The 16,960-nt window shown below is 41.2% G+C and overlaps 1 protein-coding gene across 2 annotated transcripts in view; it reads right to left on the bottom strand.

Annotated features, from left to right (window-relative positions):
* The window catches only part of macrod1 (mono-ADP ribosylhydrolase 1), a 61,010-nt gene extending 46,692 nt beyond the window's left edge, over window positions 1-14,318 (bottom strand). For both annotated transcript variants that reach the window (XM_076292252.1, XM_076292253.1), the window contains exons 1-3: window positions 13,718-14,318; window positions 13,119-13,211; window positions 8,403-8,513 (exon numbers count right to left, since the gene is read on the bottom strand). In XM_076292252.1, the coding sequence (XP_076148367.1) occupies window positions 8,403-8,513; window positions 13,119-13,211; window positions 13,718-14,180 (667 nt within the window). In that variant the 5' untranslated portion in view covers window positions 14,181-14,318. The remainder of the gene's footprint in view (window positions 1-8,402; window positions 8,514-13,118; window positions 13,212-13,717) is intronic.
* Window positions 14,319-16,960: the final 2,642 nt, after the last annotated feature.

Here is a 16,960-nt window from a genome sequence, read left to right as displayed (position 1 = left end):
ATCGCCATTAACTCGTCTTTGAACTGTGCTCGGCACACTCCTATTCCAAAGCACCCTTTGTGCCTCCTTGACAAATGTTTCCAAGTAATCTGTTACTCAACAAAAAACTGGGGCTAGGACCACACTGAATTTGCTAGTCATGTCTACCAGAGTGACTGAAGTGCCAGAGATACCAGTCTTGGTATTGACTGTAACCAATATTTCAATGCTACGTTTTTGTTTGCATTGCAGTTTCAACCAAGGTCTTTTTATCCCTCTCCCCTTTTAATATATCTCACTTTTAATGGGTCTAGTGGCTAGCATGACAGCGGTTATGGGTTGATAGAGGGTCAAAATGTGTATAGATCTAGCTTTACTATCTGTATAGCTTTACTGTACTTTATATAAGCGCTAGCCAGAATGATTTCTCTCTCAAATCTTGAGAACGTTGACTGCAACAAAAAAGGGTTGGGGGAGTCATATTCCATTCCTGATCCAAGATTCTAGGTTTCACCCCTCCCCCCTTCGCTTTTTTCTTTATTCTCTCAATTTCTTTTGAGCGCAGCAAGAGGACTTTGTTCCCTGCCGGAGGAGCTGACAGGGGTGATAACGGTTTCGACAGTGACAGAACTCAAATTGCTTATGAGTTTCTTTCTACATAATGAGAGACAAAGAGACAGACACAGAGAGCAGTCAACAACAGTGACAGAGGAAGAAGGGGAAGAGATGTTTCCTGCTTAAATATCAGGCGTTCGTTAAGCAAGTACCCCACTTTGCAGGAATACTAATCACTTCTAAAAGGTTACCATGGGGTGATGGAAGTTGTTTGTTTTTATTGTCAATAACTAATAAATATATAGTGGAGCAACCGTTATTTTGTGATCTCACTGGAAGAGAGAACATTCCAGAGAACAAAGGCACCTAAAGACAATCATATCGGAAGGGCATTTTCTAAGTGACAATTAAACTGAAAGAGACAAGTGGACAGTGACATAGTTTAATAGGTCAGAGAGAGAGAGAGGGAGCTGACCAAATGCAAGTTATTGGGTAGCAGGGTTGTCAAATCAGTTTGCTGAGCTGGACATTGAGTTAATAAACACCAACAATAAAGAAATAAATAATTTTGGACGTTTGAGAATAAAGCTTTAGGGCTTAAATCTGCGTTCTTATGGAGTAGAGAGTGACATATCAGGGATATACAGACTTAACACCGTAACACTGTGGATCTCTACACTGCATATATAAATGGTTTAATAAACAGAGTTAGGTTAAATTAATGTGGTTCTAGGCATTTTAGAAAAGCTTGGTCACTGGAGCAACAATGATGGCATGGAGTACAATTAACGTGATACAGGAGAAAAGAGGCTGGGGAGGGATGAAAAGTAGAATTTAGTGGTTTTGTTTCTATCACATTTCCTGGTTTCTCTTCATTTATCTGAAATGTGAAAATTGAAGACAAGTGACTGGCGTCTCTCGCACCCTTTATCTTTGTTGCATTTCTTCTATTACAAATAAATCAAGCGTGGAAAAAAGTGTCTGTCTGAAATTTCTGTGTACCATTAAAAAGGATCTGTGCCGACTCTCTGTAGTGATGGGTCTCTTACAAGGACATGGTACAGGATAACACACTCAAATACACTCACTCACTATAAAGCCCCCAAAAAAGTAATGGGAAATTGTTGAGTGAAATGTGAAAATGTGTGTAAACTCTATTGCATTTGCAAGGAAAAGCTGTGGAATCGATCAGTGTGTGTGCAATGGAGAAACCTCACTGGGAGAGGCATGCAAGGCTGTGTGTGTGTGTGTGCGTGTTTGCTTTGGAGGCAGACAGGCACACCATCTTGAGAGTGTGTTAATGCCTGTGTAAGCATAGCGCTGATCGATATGACCAGCGGGGGAAGAGTATAAGTGTCCATCCAGGAAAGACGAGGGGCTCAGACGGTCTCTCTGCCGGCTCTGTGTGTGTTTGTGTCTGTCGGTTTTCACACTCGTCAGAAATTCCCTGGCTGTCATTTGTCTCAATTAGTCACTTACACCTCTAATTTGACTTCTGTGCATCTGCCCAAGAATAACAAGAGATGATGATTAGGCGGCGGGTAAAAAATGTTTTGACAGATATTGTTAATTTGTGCTAATTTCAGCAATAAACTTTTGGTCGACGAAATGTGAACAAACAAAAGGGTGCAAAAGATTCCAGTGGTGCGGTGAAATCGGAGCTCACAGGCGAATTGCAAAATGACTGATGTCTATGTTTGATAAGTCGTGAACCAAACTGGCAGTGCATGGTGTTATTGGGCAATAGCTCAGCCCAAGTGCTCGTTCGCATAGCAACTCACAATGCATCTTGTCAAAAAGGTCTATTAATATTGACCAAGTGCATTGACAATTGCTTATGGCATAATCTACTTTTGTTGTTCACAGCAAATGAGACCAATTGGATCTTTTTCACTCTCGTGCTTCAAAGTAATGAGCCCATTGTTCATGTGCAAGTATGATTGTGGGCGAGTGTGAGACCTTAGCACGTTCACCAACCATCTATGTGAAACAGGGTGACATTACAACAAGAGCAGGCCATTATAGCACATCTCTCTCTCTCTGTCAAACATTGCATCACATTAAATGTACCGAAAATCATCGCGCCTTCCAACACCTGTCCACATCATAGGCCACATCACATGATGACCTTAGCAACTTGGTTTGGGACTTTGGATGAGTATGTCCGGGGCTTTGGACTGCACCTGTGAGAGCCTCGGGCAACAACTACCCAACCTTGTGAAACTTTGCAAGAATTTCCGAATGCGCCGCATCGCTGATGAACAGCATGACTCCTCGTTCTGCCTTTACCACAGAGGCAATTAAGCTAATTAGACGACCGATGATTCCGGCTTTCTCCATTTTAGCTAAAGTGGCAATTGATTGAGAGAGAGAAAAGGAAAGGGTTGGAGGCTTTTAACAAGGGCAGAAATAATTGCTGTGCATGCCTTTCTGCAAGCCCATTCAGTTTTTCTTTTAATGTTCTTGTTTGTTTTCCCAAATGCACATCTATCAGGAATTTACTAGGTATATTCTGAGTATTTCTGTGGAAATACTCAGAATACTCAGGAAACTTCCAGGAAAAATAACACTAGAAGGTTCAAATCAACACAATATGAATGATTTCAACTTCCTGCAAGGTGTCCCAACTGACAGCTTCTGGTGAAGTGTATGAAAGACATATATGCCGAGTGCTTAGCTGACAACATGACAATTCAACAGAGACCAGTTAGCATGTAATAGTGACAGGAAGGGAGCAGGATCTGAACAGAACACATCCATTTAGGCATACACAGAACCTCACAGCTAGAGACATCACGCCCTGGTTGAGCCCTTTCGAAAGTCTTGTGTGAAAATTCTCTGGAGGCCCACACTGCGGATTTCTTGTGACAATGGTTTCTTTCTATCAAATTTCACTCCAATTAGTGAATGCACAGCATATGCTGAGAGTTGCAAGGTTTTTTTCCTGCAGTGTTAACTCATTTGAAATTTGCCTACGCCAGTGTGTAAAGACTGTGGGATCTGTTAGCTCAGAAGAAAAAAAAACAACTGTGCCACATGTGCACCCAATAGCTCGCCCAAGTGCTTTGGTCTTTCAATTGGGTAAATATTTTCAAAAGGCATAATACAGACACCAATAAAGCGGACTTCGGGCACAATAACTAGCAGAGTGTCTTTTTTTGTGTCTGGATAAATTATACACTCATTCCTCCTTCCATATCACTGACAACTGGAAATAAAACTTTGGTCTCAGTAATGCAGTGAGCCACTCGCTCCGTCTCATTTTCATGCGCTATCATTTCAACATTTTACTCCAGGGCTCTCTCGCTCAGACTTAAGAAAAAGATACAGCTCCACACAACACGTCCCAGGGCATTTTAGATTATTTAGCTGCCATTCAAAAGAGAGAGAGAGAGGGTTGGGGTAGGGAGGGGAGAGAAAAAACCCAGAAACCCTTCCATCCAATCCATCCCTGCGCCCTGGACAGAGGAGCCTGTTATCTCGAGTGCTGGTAAGAAAAAACGGGCCACTTCTCGGTTCTCCATTCCCGTCCAATCGCGGCGTCCTTTTTTTTATCTCCGATCTGTTATTTTTTTGCCCCGTGTTTCTGGGAATATGCATCTGAGAATGTCTCTTATCTCTGCCTCGGAATGTTGTTGTTCCCTCAGTACCGAGGGCCGAGGCAAATAAACAAATTAAAGGATGAGGTAAAGCAGAGAATGCTCAAATAATGATTGTAACTTAAAGTATGGCAAGTGAAACAATTTTACTGAAATTATGATCATATGCAGATGTTTTCTCAACTATTGAAAGACAGCTGTAAATGGCTAACATTTTCATTAGTCTGATGCGCTGTTGTTTGAGAACCCAGGCTGTAGACGTATAGTTTTTTAATACAGCTTTAACCTTGATTTAATTACAGTTCCAATTAAAGCTGGATGGATGAATTATTAGAATAATTAAATTATTTTTCGTTACTAATCAGATCGCTCATTACCAAATTTCAAACTCTACCAAAGCGCACGCACACACACGCGCACATACACGCGGACACACACACACAAGCTCATCTCTCAAATGACTACTCATCAGGTAATTCATCTTAATCACTCGGCCAATACCAGACAGTATATCCCACAGCACTCTTGCCTTCTTAACCTGTCTAGATGGACAGATAGATGAATGGATCCACGGACATATAGATGGATGGATTGATGTAGTGATTGAGTGGTGTAAAGAGGATGCTTTAACCCTCCCTCTCAGCCACACCCCATACGCCCCTCCCCAGCACACCCACCCTGCCAGGACAGCTCCTAAGTGCCTGTGGATTTTATGTTTAGTGTGTTTTATAGGGCAAACACCAGAGCCAAGTGCAGTAAAATGTTGTGAGAAGGAGGAGAGAGAGGACAGGGGGTGGAGGCAGTGTTATTGTAAATCCAATCTTTATTGAGAACGACACACAAACAGTCGCCCCCCTCTCTCCAACCCTCCCTTCTCTCTCAGGATCGATTGGTGGCAACTATCAGGGTCCTCTCTGAATATCTGTCTGTCTGTCTGTCTGTCTGTCTGTCTGTGTGTATGTGTGTGTGTATGTGTGTGTGTGCGTATGTGTGTGTGTGTGTGTGTCTGTGTGTTTGTATCTGTTTAATACAGTATGTTGCTGTGTTTGCTTGTTATGTGTTTGTGCACTTGTGCATGTTTATGCATGTGTGTGTGTATGTGTTTAAACAGCTCTGGAAAACAATAAGAGACCACTGCACATTTTTCTGATGTCATCCACCAGTTGCTGAGTGACATTTTAATGAGATGACTGTCATATTCAAATTTGCAGTGGTCTCTTAATTTTCAATATGGCCATCAACTCATTCGAATGTCACTCAGCAACCGTAGGATGACATCAGAAAAATGTGGTGGTCTCTTAATTTTTTCCAGAGCTGTATAAATATATATGTGTGTGTGTGCGTGTGTGTGTATGTGTGTGTGTGTGTGTGTGTGTGTGTGTGTGTGTGTGTGTGTGTGCCTCCCACTCTTTCCTCTCATCTCATCTTGTAGCCTCTGTTTGTTTGCCTCTTTCATTTCTGTCAGACTGGCTCTAATGAAGACATACCGTTCACACTGAATATACATTTCTGACAAATTTGAGCGCATTACTAACCCCTACGCGGCCTCTCCAAGCTCTATCAGCAGCGCCGTGCCTCAAGCCCCATACCCAATATTCACTTCAGACTTTTTTACCTGAATAGATTTCCGGTAATTAGTCCATTTAGCTCTGAACTTCAGGCTTTAAAATGATTCAGCCCATATGTTTATCATTTAATGAGAAACAAAAAAATGAATAGAAAATTAGGTCACAGTTCTAACGACGGGAAATTTAAATGCTCTGTCTATCTGGTTTTGAATTGGTGGCAGTGCTTGACTGCTATTACAGGACAGGGGTCATGGGACTGAGGAGAATGTTAGTGGTCACTTATGGTCCCTACGTGACGCGACTGCGTACAAAGATAAGTATGTACATGTATCTGTCTGTGAGTGTTTATGTGTGTGTGTGTGTGTGTGTGTGTGTGTGTGTGTGTACACGTATGTGTGTTTATACATTTGCTTTATACTGTATGCTCATGAGGGAATATCTGAATGCTATATGAATAAGTGTGTCTGAGCAACTGAGGTAATACGTGACAGCTGAGTGTGTGTGTGTGTATATGTGTGTGTGTGATCACATGCCTGACCATGGACATGAGTAAGTGTTTACACCCGTGGCCCTGATTGAGAAGCTCACAGTAGACAGCTCCAAAGAACACCCCCCCCCCCCTATCCAGCTCATCAGCAATGTTGGAGGTGCACACTTAGCAGTCCTGAGGAGTCCATTCCAGGCCCCAAATTAATTACCTCAGGACAGTCTGTTAATCCTCACGCTTTTACACGGAGACAGGGCGGCCAGCCGATCAATGCCACGACAGGGAGAAATGAATCAATTGCCTGTCAAGCACACGGCTCTTCTCCCCACTCCCCTGCTCCCCACACTTGCCTTCCTCAGCCCTTCCCTTCTCTGTTACCCCAGGCTGCCTCCTTGTGCTATTTTAATTTGATAAATTCCAACCCATTTTAGGGTTTTAATCACTTTTATGTTAATATTTTATTCAACTTTTATATTAAGCTTAGTTAAGCTCCTGTGGCACTCTTCAAAATGGCCACATAAGGACATACTACGCTGGTAATTTTTGAGGTGGCTGTTGGTAACAGGTCGACAAACAATAAACCCTGTTTAGTGCTGTGACAGCACATTTATCCAGGAGCTTTTAAATAACACAGAATGCTGACAAGTCAGCATGGCATATTATTCCCCCACTGCAATGTGCATGGAATTCTTTTAAAAAATGCCTCTGTAGATTCACTTTTATTTTGCTTAATGAAGACGTTGTGCCCATCGTGCCCTTCTTAGAGCGAAATAAAAGCTTTTGAAAATGAAATCATCAATCTAGACCTTTCAGTTCACACCGAGGCTAATTCCATGTCTCTCAAAGGGGGGGTCCATGGACCCCTAGTGGTCAATAAAGCGCCTGCAGGAGGGCAGTCAGATGAAATAAAGATATAAACACTATTTATGGTTGACAATAAAACATTTGCTAAAAAAATGTATTCCCATGAACAACCCATAAAGTAAGACAGGCATCACAAATTTAAACATGGAAAAGTCTTCAATATTAAAAAAGATAATGTTCTTTAAAAACTGATGATAAAATAAATGTCATTAATTAAACAATCAAATTAATTGAAAGGCATCACTGACAGAGAACACTTCATAACCATGAACACCTCTACCACTAACATCAGTGATAGCTGCAAGGCCTTTCAATCATCTAGCTGCAAGGCCTTTCAATCATCGTTTTCTAGGCTGTTTTTAACGTTACCTTACCCTATAGAAATGCCACATAACAATGTAGGACATCAACAAATATGATCAAGCAGTACCATAATTCAACAAGACTGCACCCTATAGACAAAATGGCTGGTTTTGTTGCAGAGTGACAATATTAACATATTTCTTTTGCCATGCACATAGACAAATCAGTCAGTACAACAGAGACATTGCATTATTTTGCTGTGATTCACCACATAGTGGTTACCACCACTTTTTTGCCACAACAATGCCTCTATTCACTACTATTCTCCATTAAGATGAGTTTTTTTTATTTTTTTGAAGCCTGAGCGGTAGCGGCCTTGACCACAACCATCTTCTTCCCACCTGAACAAGTCCAATCTTTTGAGTCCGAGTTGTGAAGGCCAAGCATTAGAGTCTTCCACACACCCACTGATTTACATGAATCATATTCACATTTGGGCTACATAGACAATTCTTATTGATTAAAACTCAAAGTGAAATATTAACAAAAATCCCTTTTGCACAGGTTGTTGTAAATGTTACAGATGCAGAGATGTAGCCGCGAGCAAGAATAGAATCCGATGTCATTTTGGACTACGTGGTGTACACATGAGAAGGTTAAAGTTCACATACTACCAATGGCCAAGGTCATTAATTCTAAGCTTAGCTACAAGAGACAGAGAAAACTCTGTCTGTTGGTTTATCACTTAAAATGAAACATGACTGGATTTCTTTAATAAATGAAAAACTTGCTATCTTACCAAGGCTATTCCAAATTCATTTTGCGAACAGAATAACATAACCAGTGTGAAATTGCTTCTCCCTACTTTTATTAATTATGCAAGGCAAAGGCATGTTTAATTTAGGCGCTCAAAAAATTGCACCCTGCAGGAAACAATATTTTTTTTTGATGGCAAACTATCCTTTGAGGGAGTTTAACAAGGCTGGCCACTTCAATGATGAAGCAAATTCTCCAGATTCATCTTAGACTTAAACGATCCAATCTTACCTGCATTAACTATGGCATCGATCTCCAGCTTGGTGATGTCTCCACGAAAGAGTGAGATTTTCTGTCTCAGGGCATCATTGCTCTTATAACGAGACTGGGCAGATGAGGCACCTGCCGAGGACAGCAAATTGATACACTCATGAGATTGCTCCAGTATTGCAGAATGAATCGTCTACAACATGACATTTAACAGGGTTCTTAAGTAACTTTATATATCGGTATTCATTTATCTAGCTATCCCCTGGTCAAAATTCCTGAATCTGTGAATAGCTAAGCAAGTAAAATCAGCAAGCCCTGATTTCCAAAAGACATAAAGTTAAAGATAATAGTTTCAAAACAACAAAAAATAAAATAACACCTCCTTTGCAAACTAAGAGTCATTTCATTCTTGCTTGGGTTTTTTTTCAGCCTCTCAAAAGGCTACTAGTGTTCTAGGAGATTTTTGGCTTGCACTGCTCTGCTGAGATTAGTCCACAGATGACCCTGATGATGGTTAGGTCATTAGCTTACTGGGAAAGGGTTTGAGGAGTCAGAATGCAGAGCATAAAGTTTTGCATAACCTGGCCTTTCCTAATGATGACTGTCAACAAGTCTTAGCCCAAAGAACACAGAGAAATTACATTATTTTGCTGTTACCACCACTGTTTTGACACAACAATACTTCTACCCACTACTAATCTCCAAGAAGATTTTTTTTAAGCCTGTTTGGTAGTGGCTTTGACCACTATCATCTTCTTCCCACCTGAACAAGTCCAATCTTTTGAGTCAGAGTTGTGAAGGACAAGCATCAGAACCCCCCCCCCCCACACACACACACACACACACACACACTGATTTAGCATACATTAATAATATTTACATTTTAATTCTGGTTGTATTGCATGCAGGGTTTAAAGTGGGGCGGAACGGGGAGGAAGGCGGTTCCACCACCTGAGATAAATTAATAAATAAATATATTATTTCATACCAACAATATAGCGTGATGATATTGTTAAAATAAATGGTGATTAATTTTTCGCGTGTACGCTACCGTCAAATTGCAGCCTGCCTCTCCTTCAGGATCACGGTGTTCAACAAATCAAAATATAATAATCACCCCCTGGCCACGCCTTCACTAACACCCCAACATCCCCCCTGTCCCCTGGTGGTGTCTAGAAGGGATACAGCTAAGGGTTAGGGTTAGGATTAGGGTTAGGTTACTTCCTGTCTTGATACTGTTTATTTCTATGGAGATTTCACTGGAGATTTCACTATCTGTTACGTGACTTCCGTTGTTAGCTGTATCCCATCTAGCCACAACCCCCCCCCCTCCCGATGTAGGTTCTAATGGGCCTCCTGTCTGATTTGAGTGCACATGTGTCGGTCCACGCATGCAGATAAAGTCGCTGTATTTACAGTTGCTGTTCTAGCCAGAGCACGTAGATGTTGGAGGGAAGTTAAAGTCGAAGGTGAAGTAATGTGAAAATTCAACAATTTAAACATGACAACAAATGCAGAGCGGTATATGGCTCTAGCTGTTCATCTGCTAGTCAATGACGAACGTTGACGAACGAAAACACGTTGGTAATGTTAATGTCACACAGTCTGTCCAAAAAGGAAACCTATCACATGAACAAGCTGAATCTAAACGTTCAAAATTAAAAACTAATTAGCGGCAAGTTGCTCTGATAAATGTTTTGCAAGAAAATTAACATTGAGTCTGCACACCCATTACTCTTAGTGAAATATCTCACTCTTCTCTCTCTTTCTGCACACCCATTACTCTTAGTGAAATATCTCACTCAACTCTTCGCTCAACACATTCTATCACACTAACTCACGTCACAGACCTATGTCACACACCACTTAGAGGTGAAAACAATCAGAGTTTTGGTTGATTTGACCATCAGTTAACTTCGAAACAGGCATTTTACTTTGGATAGACAATTAAATAGCAATACATCATTACATTACATTACATTTGGCTGACGCATTTTTAGCCAAAGTGACTAACAACATGGTAAACAGTTTAAGTTTTAGAGCAATTCTCAACATTTTTAGGACAATTTAAAAAACATTAGAGTACAGTAAGAATAAGTTCATCAGTGAGTGCTGTTTTTTAACAGTTACGTGTCAGTTTAAGACGGCTGGTGAGTGCTAGGATCAGCAAGACTTGTTGTAAGTGTTGCTATGAGGAGATGTTCTCTAAAGAGCTGGGTCTTCAGGAGTTTTTTGAAAATGGAGAGGGATGTCCCTGCCCTTGTAGGAACTGGCAGTGTGTCCCACCAGCGAGGAACAACAGATGAGAAAAGTTTGGATTGGCCTGAGCGTACCGGTGGTAGAGCTAGACGTCGTTTGTCTGAGGAGCGCAGCGGTCTGGAGGTAGCGTATGTCTGTAAGAGGGCATTCAAGTAGGTGGGAGCAGAACCGGAGACTACTTTGTAGGCAAGCATTAGAGCCTTGAATTTGATGCGGGCCGCCATAGGTAGCCAGTGTAGCTGGATGAGCAGCGGGGTAACATGTGCCCTTTTGGGTTGGTTGTAGACCAGGCGCGCCGCCGCGTTCTGGATCATCTGAAGTGGTTTCACTGCGCAGGCTGGGAGACCTGTCAGGAGGGCGTTGCAGTAGTCGAGTCGTGAGATACTATTGCCTGAACCAGAAGTTGGGTAGCATCTTGAGTCAAGTAAGTCCTGATTTTCCGTATGTTGTAGAGTGCGAAACGGCATGACCGGGCGACTGAGGCAACATGATCTGAGAAGTTCAGTTGGTTGTCAAGAACAACTCCTAGATTTCTTGCAGTCCTGGTAGGTGAAACAGACATGGAATCAAATTTGATGTTGATGTCGTGGTGTATGATAGGTTTAGCTGGGAGGACCAGTAGTTCAGTCTTTGAGAGGTTCAGCTGGAGGTGGTGTGCCTTCATCCATGTAGCTATGTCTGAGAGGCAATCCGAGATCCGTGCTGAAACCAAGGGGTCATCAGGTGGATCATATCATAGGAGTGATTAACGTCAAAATAATCTAGACTGGAGTTACTCAACATTTGACACCTCCTATATGTTTAGTGTTCTAAAGATGTCAAAGTCCGCTATTGTTACCAAATTCATAGCTAAGGAGCCAGAAGTGAAGACGCATGGATGGCTATAAAAACTGTGCTTTCATTATACAACTAAACACAACAAAATACATGTATAACCCTTGAGCCAGCTCCTTAATATATGATCTTACTATGTGATGCGTTTGTTTGCACCTCCAAAAGCATGGCGTACCTGGTTACCTCCCAAAAACACCTACAAATACTGTATGTTTGTGTGAAAGAATGGCAAACCATAAATCACAATAAACAGCAGGCCTTACCAAACATGAGGATATAAAGCATGCCTCTGTACAATTTTGGGCCGAAATGTAAACTATTTATGTCAGTAATGCATACATGTTTGTAAATTGCTTAGCCATAGAGTATCCCACCATCATGGTTCTTATATTGCCAGATTCCAGACAATCCCACTTACACAGATATGAATATATATTTCTACTGGCATGCTTCCTAGTGACATTAATGCAGAAAATATGAAGGGAAAAATCATACTTTTCCAGATGGGTTGCCCAGAATGAAAAAGGAAGCCATAGCATGTAGCTGGCCATTACAATGACCAAGATAACTGGCTTATCTTAGATTAACTGAACAACACAGGTGACCACCACTTCATAATTTCTGAGTTGCTGATTGGCTGAAATGTACACTATTTTTGACCATTTCTGATTACTTATTGCTGTAGGCTATCATCATCATCATAACTATTCCACCTGTGTGTGCAAAACAGTTTTAGCTACAGCACAAATATGTCCATCCATAGATAAAAAAAATAAACAATCTAACCTCTCAACCTCTTTTCAAAGTGCACCAGATAGATGCATATAAATGCTAAAATACACAAACTTTTCTGACAGGGGAGCATGTCCCTGGATCTCCCCAGGGGGACTTGTGTCCCAGTGCAGTTTAGTTCTAGTGACACCCCTGGTACAAATCAATATGGGAGCTATTTTGACTGACAGAGGTGACCAAGAAACTAGTAATTCTTGTCAAAAAAGTGTTGCTACACCACGATAGTCAATATGTTGTCCAATGGTGAGTCATGTTTCCCCATTGCACCGATACTGGATTTCAGGGTCCCCCCTTTAACCACTTTAATCCCACTTTAACCACTAATTGCATGCACTGCTCTGCTGAGATTAGTCCCCAGATGATGATGATGATGGTTAGGTCATTGGGAAAAGGTTTGCATCACCTGGCCTACCTAACAATGAAGAAGTCTTAACTCAAAGAAGAACTCTCTAACTAAGCTCTAAAATCTTGATGAAACTGATCTGAAAGTTTAAATATCTTGGGGTGGCTTTAGTAGCCTATGGTGTTCCTTACCATTCTTCACCCTAAATGTGTACAAAAAAACTTCTAATCTTGCTTAAAATGTTGAAAACAATGTTTTATCTTTAACTTTATGCCTTTTTGGAGATCAGGTCATCTTACATTGTTAAATTGTTGACTGGGTGCCCAAACATTTACATGCCATCACTATAGCACCTGTCTAGCAATAGCAAGGTGCTACAAAGAATGGACCCGGACAGTAAATAATATTATAATCCTAGTACATAATATGTTAAAGTGGCTATCAAGAAAATAAATAGCAATGAGTAAAAACTGTCGGTAGAGTCAGATATGAGAACATGAGGTAAACACCTTTTGAAGTCCAGACAGGTATTTCCTCCAAGGGCAGGTAATCAATCCTGTAGTGTCCTCGTCTCTTCTCCTGACTGGCAGAGAGGAGTAGGCCTGAAACGATGAGGGGAGAGAAGAGGCTTTTTTTTATAACCTTCATGACTTATTAATAGCATAAATGATCTCTACTCTTCAATGATCTCTGTGTTCGTCATGACTTTTATTGTTGTCAAGGCATCCCATGTTACTAAGAGGGTATTGTAATGCTGCAAAACTTCTGAGGCTATCATTTTAACATGCTGGCAAAACTTTAACGAATTGTGACGGGAAATAGTTATATTTACATAAAAGGCTATTTAATAAACATGCCGCACGTCAGTGTAGTGAGAATGTGTGACGAGGATTATTATAGGCTAACTCCTGTAGACTAATAGGAAACAAATGCAGGGTAACGTGTCAAAGGTCATGTAAGTCAACACTTAGATATAGGTTACAACTGAACTTTTATGAAGAAGGCTATTATTGTTGCTTTGGCTGTCTGCACTATTAACACAGACAGCTGTCAACCACTGCCATAGCCTACTGCATCTAGCAAACTTTCTTTCCACCACGGGACTCACTCTTTGCCTCCTGCCAGGCGGTCCTGTCCGAGTCCAGGTCAATCGTTTCAGACATGGCTAGCAGAACACTGGTGTGCAACGCTGCAATAGCCCCGGTGGACAACCCAAGGACGCTGAGAGCGACCGTATATAAACGGGACCAACTATTCCTATTGGGTGTACTGACACTCTTCAAATGGAATGACTTTGAGGCCACCGACGCTGATGAGAAGTTCTCCAACCTTTTGGCTGTACTCACAGCCCACCTAAAATTTCTCGGCTTGGGTTTTAAAAGTCGGTAATTTGCCAACCAACTCTCACTTGCCCGACGGAAAACTGAGTGCAATGACCGACTGTTCGCAGCGCTCGTTATATTGGTAAATTTAATGTCAATGCAGGAATGTTTAGTTCCGTTAACTGGACGCAAACCAAAGCTGACTGGTTTTGGTAATCGTAGAGTAAGTTTTGACACATGAAACGCCATAATGTTGCCACTGACTGACCAGGGTAGTTATGCACTACCGGGTTCAGACAGCGCAAAGGTTGCACTGCTCGCTCCTTGGCACCAGTTTTGGAGTTTTTAAACAAGTACACACTGATCGCGCCTGTCCATTCCATAAAATTTCAAATATGGAGTGTGTGGGAAGTGCAGTTCCGTGTAAACAGATGCGCATGAACAATACGGGCCGTACCACTTTTGAAGGGGGAATTTGATAGGGATACAAAAGCCTATAGTGCCCCTATCGGCGGAGCGCACACATTAGCTGCACACAAAACTATTGAAACTAGATGTACCGCAGAGCGGTACAAAATATGACCGCCGCCCAATCCAGCACATTTTTTCCACAAAAATAAATCACGCTGAAAGGCCTATATGATTCTAACTGTCTCACTAAATTGCATTAGCCACACTCAATTCTCACTGGTATCTGCTAGACAACAAGTACCAAAACATGATTAGTTCATAGATTTCACATGTAAAATTCATTTTATACAACCCCACCCCCATCTTGCCTGTTCATAATTCTGAGAAATTCTTGAATTGTGTGCATGTGTGCGTGTACACGTTTATGTTTATGTGTGTGTGTGTGTGTGTGTGTGTGTGTGTGTGTGTGTGTGTGTGTGCGTGCTTGTGTGTTTGCCTGCGTATGTGTGTTTGTGCATGTGCATGCATGCGTACATATGTCTACTGTGTGAGTATGTGTCATACGTATGATTACTGTGAATGTATGTGTGTGCGTGTGTATCTGTTTATGCACATGTGTGCACATGGAATGGGTTAACATGACCCCTGGAGGCAAACATACAGAAAAAATTGGTCATCCTAGGCCCTACGGTTCTCGGTTACGGTTCACAGATTTCTCCGGCCACCTACAGGCCAGTTGGTGTATAGTAACATAAATGAATTTATTGTGTGGCCCCCCATGAACGGAATTCCACGAAACTTGGCGTGCATTCAGAGGGTGTCATAATGATCCTACACTTCCAATTTCGTGCAGTTTTGACTATGTTAGGTCACAGATACCTGCGATTACAACACCTCATTTTTACTTTTTTGTGTTTAACTAGGTGGCGCTATACATGAAATGAGTGGTTATGGAATGGGTTGACATGGCCTCTTGAGATCAACATACAAAAAAAAAAATAGTCCTCCTAAACCTTACGGTTCTCGAGATATTCACAGAAAACTGTGTCTGCCCTACCCTCCTTTTGGGGGGTGCAGTCCAGCGGGGGGGCTACAGATCAAAACGAAAAACGATGGTTCCATGCTATACATATGGGGTTACATGCCCACCAAGTTTCGTCTACCCCGGTCTTTCAGTGTCCCGGGACTCATTGACGGAAATTTGGACATGCGGAAAAAAAAAAAAAAAGAAAAAAAATCTGACTAAACCTATATGACCGCCGCTTCGCTGCGCGGCGGTCATAATAAGTATTCCATGTAGCTGATAATTGTGTATTTTGTAATGGGCTGGAAACCGCTGAGCATCTGTTTGTCGAATTTGTTTATGTTAAAACCTTGTGGCTTGACCTTCATAACTGGCTCAGTCCTAAATGTTTTATGTTAGATAACTTTGACTTAAAGGACATTATATATGGACTCTTTGAATGATAAAGATGATATCTTAGTTAATGTGATTGTTATTCTCTGTAAATTTTTTATACATAAATGTAAATACTCAAAGGTTAAGCCCACTTTTAGTGGGTTTTACAATGATTTCCTTTATTATACAAAAGCCCTTAAAGGTGCCATGTGCAATATCCGCCAAAAAATCAATTCATACTCCACATTCTATAAAAGATGGGGCAGTATACCAGAAAGTGAGTTGGTCTACCCTAGAGTAACCGAGACGTGTGTATTGCAGTTTGGCTGGCGGTTATGTTGCCCGCATACCACCTCCCATGGCCGAAACTGGTATTATGACACCTGTCGGGCTGTGGCTAATTTAGCATGCTAATTCAGGTTGATATCTCTGCAGCACTATACCTTGTCATTTTTTCAATGACATCATCACCCTTATTTCTTCTCATTCTTTTGATGTATGTAGCTAATTTTTTGGATATTTTTACCTCAATTCTTACACATGGCACCTTTAAAGCTATGAAGTCTAAGAAAGCAGTACAACTTTTGAACAGTGTTACAGAATATGATTTAATGACTAAGCCCTAGTTATGTTTTTTTTTTTCTGTTTTGATTATTATTATTATTATTATTATTATTATTTGTCTTTGCTTCCTCCTTTTAAATTACACCTGATCCTGTAGATGGATTCCTCATGGATTGTTTTGACCTATGTTTATTGTACTTGAATTACCAAAAAGTATTCCATGTAGCTATGGGTTATCAAGTCTGACAAGACCTTCACTACGTCCACATCTGACATGACCTTCACTCTGTCCAGCAGGCTAGAAGTGATACACAAAGATACAACACAAAAGAGACTCAAAATATACTAATCACTAATCCAATATATCCCATTTATAGTGGACAAAGTTAGTGGACTGCTATAAGATAGGATCTGTCTCAGTTACTGCCTTTGTACATTTGCATTTTCATACACTTTGTAGCACAGTCATTCTGAAATGACAAACCAAGCCAACGCATTTTGACAACAGAGCTTTTTGACACACCCTGGGTGATGCATTTTGAGCTGCATTCTGTGGTTTTATACAGTTCCGTTACACGGAAGGTTACAAAAGAGGAACACCCTCCCCAGACAGCCCTGACGCATGCTACACATACACACACCAAAACCACACTAC

The sequence above is a fragment of the Alosa pseudoharengus genome, unplaced genomic scaffold, assembly GCF_046254945.1.
Source record: "Alosa pseudoharengus isolate Yale_2024_CS ecotype anadromous, Long Island Sound unplaced genomic scaffold, YU_APseudo_1.1 YU_APseudo_1.1_scf_19, whole genome shotgun sequence".
In the NCBI taxonomy this organism is placed as follows: Eukaryota; Metazoa; Chordata; class Actinopteri; order Clupeiformes; family Clupeidae; genus Alosa; species Alosa pseudoharengus.
The sequence above is the reverse complement of the archived record's forward strand: the minus strand, read 5'-3'. Positions and strand labels throughout refer to the sequence as shown.